The following is a 10415-nucleotide window of genomic DNA, read 5'->3' on the forward strand; positions in this document are numbered from 1 at the left end:
GAACGGTGGAATGGCAGGGATGGAACTGTTCGGTCACGGAGCGCTGAAATCACACCGTCATGGAACCAGCAGGGCTGGGAGACCTGTTAGACCGTCCAGACCCTCCAGCAGCACCGCCACCGTAACCCCTAAACCACATCACCCAGCGCCGCATCCCGGCCCCTCTGAAACCCCTCCAGAGCTGGTGACTCCACCGCCTCCTGGGGCAGCTGGTCCAATGCCCGGCCACCCCGACACTCAGGAGGTTTTCCTTAATATCTGTTCTGCTTATTGATGCTTCAATCTCAGCTTTAGGCCAGTTCTGCTCTTCTGCCATGCTCCTGAGAGCTGACTGCACGCAGTTCTTTTGGGTCGCTGATGTCTGGAAGGGCTCCGCTTCTCCCAGGAGCGCTGGGTTAAATGTCTGAGACCGGAAATACTCAGGAATGGCTCCCGGTGAGGGGGGAAGCCAGCCTTGCCCAAGCTGTGGGCTGTCCCTGAGGTGGTCGCTCTGCAATGTCCCGGTGAGGGGAAAGCCAGCCTTGCCCTGGTGGCTCTGCAATGTCCCGGTGAGGGGAAGCCAGCCTTGCCCTGGTGGCTCTGCAATGTCCCGGTGAGGGGAAGCCAGCCTTGCCCTGGTGACTCTGCAGTGTCCCGGTGAGGGGAAGCCAGCCTTGCCCTGGTGGCTCTGCAGTGTCCCGGTGAGGGGAAGCCAGCCTTGCCCAACCTGTGGGCTGTCCCTGAGGTGGTGGCTCTGCAGTGTGTCGCTGTCGCAATGGCATTGCCTCATCGGGCACATCCTGCACCGCAGCTCTTGCCATCTGCAGCCACCCACAGCCATGGCCCCCTCGTGAAAAATACAAATACTAATCAACAGCCACTGAAGTTGATCCAAGCTGTTCATTGCCCACACGTACTTGTTTATAGAGAGGTAATTCACTTACTGAATTCTGTAATAAAGGACAAATAAGTCACATTGTCTTGTTCTATCCATGAGATAAACACATGTAATGTGCAGATGTCAGAGCTTAGGCAGCACTAAGAACAGTGCCACATCTGGAATTTAATTCTACTAAATATTTTTGGTTTGTGTGGTACAAAACATGCACCAAGATGTTGCCAGTCTTCTGCTGGAGCCACAAATGTAGATGAAATTGTTTGCACAATTGATACAAACACAGAGTAAAAGATGACATTTCAATATTTTATTCAAGTCAGGTTTGGGTTTTTTATCCATTTTTAGTAGTGTCAAGTACAGCATTTTGGGGTCTAGTTCCACACAAAATGGAAGACTCTCTAAAAATGTACCCATTTAGTTGCTAAAAAAAAGTGGTAATAAAAGAAAACTCCGTTTTAGAATTAGTGATGCAACTATGTGATTGCAGTTGCAAAGACTCTTCCCTGATTATGTCCATTTTACAAGCTTTTTCATCAGTGCAAGGGGAAGGAACCACAACACAAGACAGGCAGTATTGGCTGAGTCACATCAAACCTCCTCCACAAGGACTTGGACAAGGCAGACAACCTAAAGCATTCTGGAGACAGCAGTAGGTGTGGGATAACCAAGTAAGACAAACCATGGATGAAACACATATCTAAAAAAATAAATTTTAAAATCCCTTTTTCAGACAATTTTGCACATTCCCTCATTGACTGAAACCTTAGGTGTCAGAACATTTTGCTCACACAATGAACAGTACAATATAGTGGTCTGCAATTCCCAGGTTTATAACACATTATCACATTCCTTGTGCCATCAATATATTAGTAGAGGTAATCAACACCTTCCTTCCTTCTTCTTATCACGTGGCAGCTGACAGATGTGATGAGCAATTACATAAAGAAAAAAAGCTAGGATTTTTTATTTATGATTTTGTCTCCACTTCTTTAACATCATTTTTAAAGCTTAGCTGTCTTTAACCAGGACTAGCAGGACAGATACGTAGCAACACTTGCACCCCAGACAAAACATTGAAAGGTACACTATTTTCTGAAGGTAGCTATGCTGTATTTTCAGATTAGCAATTATGAAATCACTCCTTATGCTTCAAATTCCAATCCTAGACCAAGTTTGTGACCCCCTGCATTGATATTCTTGCCATCCAACAAAGCTGACAACGTCAGTTTGATACCTGCAAAAGAGAAAAGAGAGAGAAAAGTCCACTTAAAACTCGGAATGAGCTTTATGTTCAGAAAGTGCTGTGTCTGTTACTGCTTTAATTTATTGGGTAGCCAAGTTAATGGGATTTGGCAGCTGGCCTTGGAAGGACTGGGCATTTTAAAACAATTTACAGATAAGAAATCTTTCTGAATTATGAAATTCATAATAAACCATGATGATAGATTCTGCTTTTTATCACTTTGAGTAATTAAAGCTCTGAGCCAATTCACTGCTGCTGGTCTACTGATTAATCTAATTTTAGAGTCCAGAATTACAAAAACCCGGGACCTTGATACATACTCACCTTTCTAAACCACTTTAAAATCTGGATATGAAAAAGCCCAAGCCCCATCTGCTGTAATATCTCATGTCAATCTGCTCAGTATTCTGGCAGCAGATTTATTACACTACATTAAAACCAATTTTGCAGCAGAAAGATTGCCCTCTTCCTGGGCCAAGGGACCTTGAGAAAGTCACATTTTTAAGAAGAATAAACTCTAATAGGAAGCCTCTGAAATATTAAAAATTTAGTTACTGATCTGTGACACAAAAAATTATGCACATACTTTATATCAACATGAGAGACTATTTGACTGGTCAGTGGACAATGGTCTCTAATAATTCTGCTTCCAACATATATCCAAAATTAACAGAACAGTCCCTAGAAAAGTTCATCACTGGCTTGCCAAGCATGAAGAGCAATCTTACAAAACCCATCATACTTTATCACCAAAAAACTTCTGATATTTCAAGATTAAAGTTTCACTTTATTGATTCAGACTTTTTTCTGCATAGACTTACCTGGCTTTAAAGTCTGAGTGTATCCTAACCCAATCAGACTGGAGTTGTTCACTTTAGCCTTAAAGGGAAACAAAAAAGCATTATTTAGTAATAAATAGTAAATAATTTAGTATCTTTCTTCAAAGTTCTCCATGCCTGAGAATTATGCAACTGCTTTTAAACATATAGGAATTTCAAGTTTTAAATCCCAGATAAATCTAGAGTTAATTTTTCTACAACTTAAATCCCAAATCTGAAAGAACCTACAATCACTGTAGAAAAGAATGGGTTTATTAACATAATTTTTAATTTTTTCCAGACTGACACAAAAACAGTCTCAAAATAGTGCTCAGTAATACAATAAAACATTCTGTGTCTCCTTTAAGGAAAATCCAATAGCTGTGCTCTCAGGCTGCCAAAACCAAAACAAACAGATCCAACTCCACAGCACAGAACTGCATCAACACTGCTGAAAGGCTGCTTTCCTTTTCCATTACAAGCACTTATTTTCAAATGCATATAAATGTACATGCACAGGACTCACAGAAAAAGAGGCATCTGGGTCAATCTGATACTTGGCTGCTATTCCAAAGCGAGTGTTGCTATTTCCAGCTGTCCAAGCCAGATTCACAGCAGTTTCCAGTTGATCATTCACCTTCTGGTAAATGGAGCCGCCAAACTCTGTTCCATCATTCCTGGAAGGAATGCATTAGTGTTGTTTTAAACAGCACCCCAAACAATCATCTTTTATTTTTCCAGTAAGAGCTGTATTTGCACAACATCCACTTACACCTCATTAAATATCCCTATAACAACTAAGATAGAGACATTAGGCCAGATTGGTTATGAAGCTATTTTAGATGCTTCAATTCATTGCAGATTATTATATTTCCACAACTTCTGAAACTGAAAAAAACCCATGACAAACTATCAAAAATTAGACCAACGATGACAGCTTCTAATTTTCCCTTTCCTGTAGATGGGAATCTTTGTAGTAGAGAGATTTATTTTTCCCTGTGTGACTCTGAAATAATTATTTTCCCTGGCAAATGTTTTCTTGTGCCCTGAGAGGGCTATACCCCAGTCACAGAGCCTGAGTCATCCCAAAACTGCCATGTCAGCATGCTTTTACCAGACACAGAGGAACTGTGTCACAGGGGAAGATGCCAATATAATGTGGAAGTCTATAGGCTTTTGCAAATGGGTTCCATTTGCAACAGTCTTTATAGTACCTCTGTGCTATGGTCTTTAGACTAGAAACAGAAATGGAGCTAATTTTGCTTTGCAGAGAGCACTGGCCCACAGCTGAATGGTGAGTAGCACAACTTCCAATTACTACTGCCCCAATGTCACACAGGAATAAAGTGTGGTAAATAAAAGGCAAAATGTTATAGCATGCAGATCATAAAAACAAAACCAAAAGACTGCTAAAGGCCTTGCACTCCTCATAAACCAGTGAGCATCTGAATTTCCACTTTTGCTTATCTTCTTAAAGAGAGGATAACAAACATATTGTCGAAACAGGCTTTAAACCCCAGGAGGATCTGGGGCTCTTCTAAACTGTGAAATAATCTGGTTCCAATTATTAGAGTACACCAGACCTTTAGTGATTACAAAAGGGGTACATTTAGGATCTCTTCCCTTTTACCCCTTTGGTCTGATATTCTTTAGTTCATAACAGTTGCACAAATAGCAGTGATATGCCTATTTAGAAGTTCAAGCAATAGCAACAGCCTCTTAAATTGTTACAGCAATTCTTCCAGAAAAACACTACAATACTTACTTCAGATAAGACTGAAGCTCACATTAACTGCTTGCCTCTCAAGAAAAGGAGGGATTAAAAAGGACTGAGGAGAGCTGGTTATACAGGCAGATTTTGTGCAAGGCTCCCACACAGCTCTGTCTTGACCTGCAACATTAGTGGGGGGGGCGGTCTGAGCTATGCTTAAAAAATCAGGAAAGTCATATTTAAAACTAGAAATTATCCAGCCCTACCTCCCTTGTTTTTATTATTTAATAATAATAATAATAATAATAATAATAATAATAATAATAATAATAATAATAATAATAATAATAATAATAATAATTTCAACTTCTTTTTTAACTCTAATAGTAATAATAGCACTGTTTATGCCAATAATAGCACTTTTAATGTAGTTATAGCAAAAAAAAAAAAATAACACTAGCTCCCTATGAAAATTAATACATTAAGGCACCCTGAAGGTAAGTAACTTTCTAGAGTCCCCAGATGGTTTGTGGAACAAAGGAAAACATGCTTCATGCCCCACCTAGTTACATTATCTGCTCTGCCACAGCATCCCAGTGAAACACTGACCTGTGTAGATGTAAAAACCAAGCAGCCTAGTGAGGGAAGTTCCATACACAGCTCTTTCTGGGATTATACAAAAGCTCAGAAATGTTTTCAAAGCTGAAATACATCAACCACTAACTAATCTATTATTAAAAAATAAATAAGATTTCTATTTGTATCATACATCTCTAGTTTTGTACAAGAACAGCAACCTGAGAAGCAGATCCTCAGGAATACAAGAAACAGATCTCAGCCCCCACTGCTGCTATGAGTTTCTGCTGTTGCTTTAATTAAGAGCAATAATAACCACAGCATTATTTTACAGCAAAAACCAATAATACAATGTTTTGAACTGCTACAGCACAACTAAGCTGAAAGTCATTGCACTTGAAGGAGCAACTTCTAAATCCTGAGTGGAAGGGGACCCTACATATTGTTTTGATGGAAGTTTTCTGCCCACATTTCTGTGCTTTGGCAATCCTTCAAACATACTGTCTGGGCTGTGGGGGTTCGATTGTTCTGTAAGGCAGCGGGAGCTTCCTAAACCAGCTCGCTGCAAAACAGCATGAAACGGAACAGAAGGCCTTTGAAGGAGTAGCTCTAGGAAGGCAGAACAGTTGTTCAGCCCCCAGATGGAAACAGCCTGGAATAGCTCTGCTACATGCAAAATATCCAATTACCCAATGGCATGGAAAGGGGGGGCCAGGAGAATGGATTAGGGATTGCCTCATCTTTAAAAACTGTCTTCCCAAAGCAAAGGCATAAATTGCCTTTTTAAGAGGAACAGGAGATGGAGAAATTAAGGTTTTCGTGGAATTTGATCCTGGTTTCCCACTGTTGATACATTCAGAAAGGACAAATACTTGTGTAAATATATTATTAGAAGTTGCAATACCAAATAAACTTTTACGCCGTATCCGTTCCAGTACTAAAACAAACTCAGTCCCTGTCTCTTCCAGTCACTCCCTTTTGCCTGTTCTTGTTCATCCTCTGATTAACTCTTTCATCTACACATCAAACCACCATTTTGCTTGATGTTGACAGGTGTAAAAGGAAAGCATTGCTTTTATTTCAGCTTTCACAAAGTGTGTTTTTATAACTTACTTTTTTTATTCTATCACTAATGGATTCTAACAGTCCTTATCTGTTAGACAAACACTGGACCCTTGGGTGCTCAGTGAGTTCCAGTTCCTTCCATCATGCACTCCTTCACCCACACAACTCAAAGAAAAGGTAATGCAGCTAAAAAAATACAGCTTGACATGTTTAATGAAGAATTAATTTCCAATTCACCATTCCCTTATTCTCCATTGCTGAACCTCTGACCCTTTCATTGTTTAGTAAGCAGCAAAATCCTTCCAAATTCCTTTTTAGTGCCTGTCTGCCAATACTTACACATTAGTATGAAGCTGGAATTCATCAGTCTTATAGCCAACAGCGAAGTTGCTCTGGGTTACTCTGGACTTTGCTGTCTCAAAAGTCATTTGGTAGCCTGCCAGCCACCCCTCGTAGCCGAGCACAAGAGCTCCACGTATTGAAGGACCCGCAATATCAAAATCCATGTCACAGCCGATGTTGATGTGCTCCCTTTTGTATCCAGACTTAATTTTAGCACTCTTTTTCCTAAAGAGAAAAGACAGATATCGTATCTTTGCAAAGGTACACCTGTAGGTAGCAGTTCCATCATATCACTTACTTTAACCCAGTGTAATAGTTCCTGAAGACAACATGTACATCCCTAGAGAGCCACATGATATGTCACCTTCTTGTGTTCACATTTACAAAATCCTAAGTCAGCTACAGTGAATTCTTTGCAAATGAGCTATAAAATGTGGGGTGGTGCCCCCAAAGCACTTCTGGACTGTCTTCTGAAAAGCAGTGGCACACAGATGGGAATTGACAAAACTGTATCCTCATCTCCAGCTGATACAATGGTTTTGGAAGTTTGGTACATACAGGGAAGGAATGGGAACTGTAGAAGTTTACAGGCTTGCCACCAGAAGTCCACAGTAGTGGACTTGCTTGCCTGTCCCAAGCAAAAATCTTTTGCCTATCCCAGGCAAACAATTTTTAGACAATCCTAGTGAATTGCGTAATTTTATTTACTATGACAGACATTAGGAAATCACTACTTTGTGAAAATCTCTGCTGTGAAGTGGCTCTGACATCCCCATTTCTCCTTATGGTACTTTGTGAACTTTAATGGTTACAACCATATACAGCCACCAGAAAGCTGCCAGGTTAAGGCAGAAATAAACTTTCCTGAGTCACTTGTTTATTTTTATACTATTGGCCAGAACAGTATTTTCTCAGTATGTGTTCTTAGGTTGATTTACATCAAGGGTGCAGACTTTCACAAGGTAAGAGACTTAGGTCTAATATATTCAGCTACTCTTAGGATTTTTTTCTTCTCTTTTTATAAGTGTCTTCTGTCTTTGACCAAATCTCTACTGAAATCTTTCTGAAAAGTCAGGCTAATTTGAAATTTCAAATCAACCTTTCACGTCAACTAACAAAAACAACCTCCAAGAACAGTATCAGTAGTGTATCAGACCCACACAGAGACTGATCTCTTTATTATTATTATTAGCTCAGACCCAGGAATTTCTTGAGTTTTGCAGAATCAGAAATAAAGTGCAGGAGTGCCAAAAGCACTCATCTGCAACTTCTGTAAAAGCCAGCAGTACCTCTCCCACCAATGTCACAGGGACAGAGGTAAGAACACAGAGTGCTCCAAAAAATGACTTTACCTGCTGAAAGATTTGTCACAGTCAGTAAGTAATAAGGACGGGAGAAGTCTCATATTCAGACATAGTGCATCACTGTCAAACTAAGCCAGGTCACACTAGGATTGAATCTCACTCCATTTAACCACATTTAACAGTTCTCTGGAGGCAATCATAACTACAGCGTCTGTGAAGTGCCCAAGAAATAGTTCTAGACCTGTAACATCATTCTTGAACAAGGTTTTTCCTTTTAATTTCTCTAAGAATCCTACCAGTTAAGAAAGAATTATAAAAATCTACTTGAGATTTTTCTGATTAACAAAAGTATCTTGTTAATCTAGAATTAAGAGTGGACTGAAAGCAGTTGACAATGCACAACACTAAATCTAAAAGACAGGGTGAAAGCTCCCCTGGGACCATTACCCTGAGAGCCTGCAGTGCAGTCTGCTCCTTTGGGAAGCTGATGTGCAGAGTATTTTGACTCACTGGCAGCGCTGCTTGCACAGATAATCAGGGAAAAAAAAAAGCCTAACATCTAGAACTACAGCTGCTGCTTAATCCCTCTGGCCCACATAAAACATGGCATCCAATCACCATGTCAGGAATACCCATCCACCACCCAGGCACACTGTGGCCTGCAAGAATTCAGATGATAAATTCAGCTCGGGACAAGAGCCCAGTTCTTGTGTCAACCTATCAGAGCTGTGGCCAAGTGGCCCCTGGAGCTCGTTAAGCTTTGCATTACAGCTGACTTGTTTGGTGCTTTTATTAAGGCAGCAGCTCATCCTCTGACATGGCCAGAAATACACAATGGAGCAAAACCACAACTTTTTCTTCACTCTCTAATTCTAACTATAATTTTCAAGCTATTGTGTTTAAGTTTGCTTGCTATAGTTAAGGATTATAAAGGGATTATTAACACTAAGGTGTATATGACATGGACATTATTTCATCATACACAGGCTGATTATTACCTGTCCTGATATCTCAGGAGAAAAAATTAAAAATGCCTTTTTTATCACTTTAGCTTACTCATTTCTTACCCAGTGTTAGGAGAGAAGGTGGAGTCAAAGGTCAGCTTCAGGCCCCGTGCAAGCTGAACAGAAAAGAAATTCAGTGATTAGATTTCTAATTAGACATTGGCATAAGTGAATTTGTAAATTGCTTTACTGAAGCCAAAAATTACCTGATCTTCAAGAGTAATCTCAGTGCCTAGTGTGTTGTCAGTGTTCCACTTTTCTGTGAACATCAATCCATATTCCACCCATCTATATTTTGTTTCCAAACTACCACTGACTTTGTTTGTTTCTGAGTTTGCTGAACCTGAGCTTGTAAATTCCTAAAAGAAAAAAATAATTTATACATTGTAGAACATATCAGTCATTATAATTTGTTAAATATTAGTTCATATAAATACAAATATATTTATTTTAAAAAGAAATATACAGTAATCACAAAACCACTGCAATGTTTTGCATTTCAAACTCACCAGTCCATTTTCAGATCTTGTTTTCAAATCAAGCTTTATTAACCCAAAACCTGGAGAGTGAGTAAAAAATATGAATCATATATATATGTTGATTTGAAAAGCATTTCTGATTTATTTCTTAAAAATCTCTTCTAAATCACCTGTGAACTATTAAATAGTTAAACCAAGGGCACAGCTATCAAAGCCTGTGTTTCTAAGAAGCAGCTTGTACCCACTTCAGATAGCACTTGACTGATGAATCCTATTGACCTCAGCAATATAATTGGGACCAAATTAGGTAATAATACTTTTATTCCCAGTGAGCAGCATTCTGTTCATAAGCAAACTGCCATCAGTGATCCTGTTCATCAATACAAGGGCACAGCCAAAATACAGCACACAATTTTCTCACAAAACCAACAACAGTTCTATGGGGAACAGGAAGAATTTTATCAAAAGAAAAGTTACCCTCCCTTTCTAAACAGCAAGGGCAATGTGAAGCTGTGATTCTGTGGATTCTAATGGAAATAATTGGAGTATTTCTCAGGGGAAAGTAATAAAATCCTAACAGTTTCAGGAGTCAGGTAGACAGCAAATGCCCAAACTTATTTTGGCTTTATTTACCATATCCCTTGGTGAAAATATCTCTGGCAGATTTGCCCAGGTCAGCATATGCAGGTGGAACAGCCATTTTCTGGAAAGGAAAAATTAAGAAATAAAAAAGTGGAAACTACAGTGTTCATAAATTTACTTAATTCATTTAAGCAGCAAGAAACTTAAGCTCATTTCAGCCCCTTTCATTTTGTGTCCCACACCCACCACTTAAATACATCCTGAAGAAAGCAGCTACTGCAAACAGTGTGATTTCATTTTGCTCAGGAGCCAGCAGCAGCAGTGACCATGTACTTGCCACTAAGGATGTGAAACAGGCTGCAGAGCTAATATATATTTTAAAAAAAGGAACTATCTATGCCTTTCCAAAGAGTT

General features: G+C 39.6%; 1 protein-coding gene across 1 annotated transcript; it reads right to left on the reverse strand.

Annotated features, from left to right (window-relative positions):
• Positions 1-1162: 1162 nt before the first annotated feature.
• On the reverse strand, positions 1163-10143 carry VDAC1 (voltage dependent anion channel 1). The gene is made up of 8 exons (XM_031055325.1): positions 10053-10143; positions 9450-9499; positions 9147-9299; positions 9004-9056; positions 6630-6857; positions 3465-3615; positions 2942-2999; positions 1163-2111 (listed from the first exon to the last, which is right to left on the reverse strand). Exons 1-8 carry the CDS (start codon positions 10117-10119, stop codon positions 2020-2022), a joined length of 852 nt encoding a protein of 283 aa, XP_030911185.1. The 5' UTR covers positions 10120-10143; the 3' UTR covers positions 1163-2019.
• Between the last annotated feature and the right edge of the window lie 272 nt (positions 10144-10415).

The sequence above is a fragment of the Geospiza fortis genome, unplaced genomic scaffold (genome assembly GCF_000277835.1).
Source record: "Geospiza fortis unplaced genomic scaffold, GeoFor_1.0 scaffold55, whole genome shotgun sequence".
Classification (NCBI taxonomy): Eukaryota; Metazoa; Chordata; class Aves; order Passeriformes; family Thraupidae; genus Geospiza; species Geospiza fortis.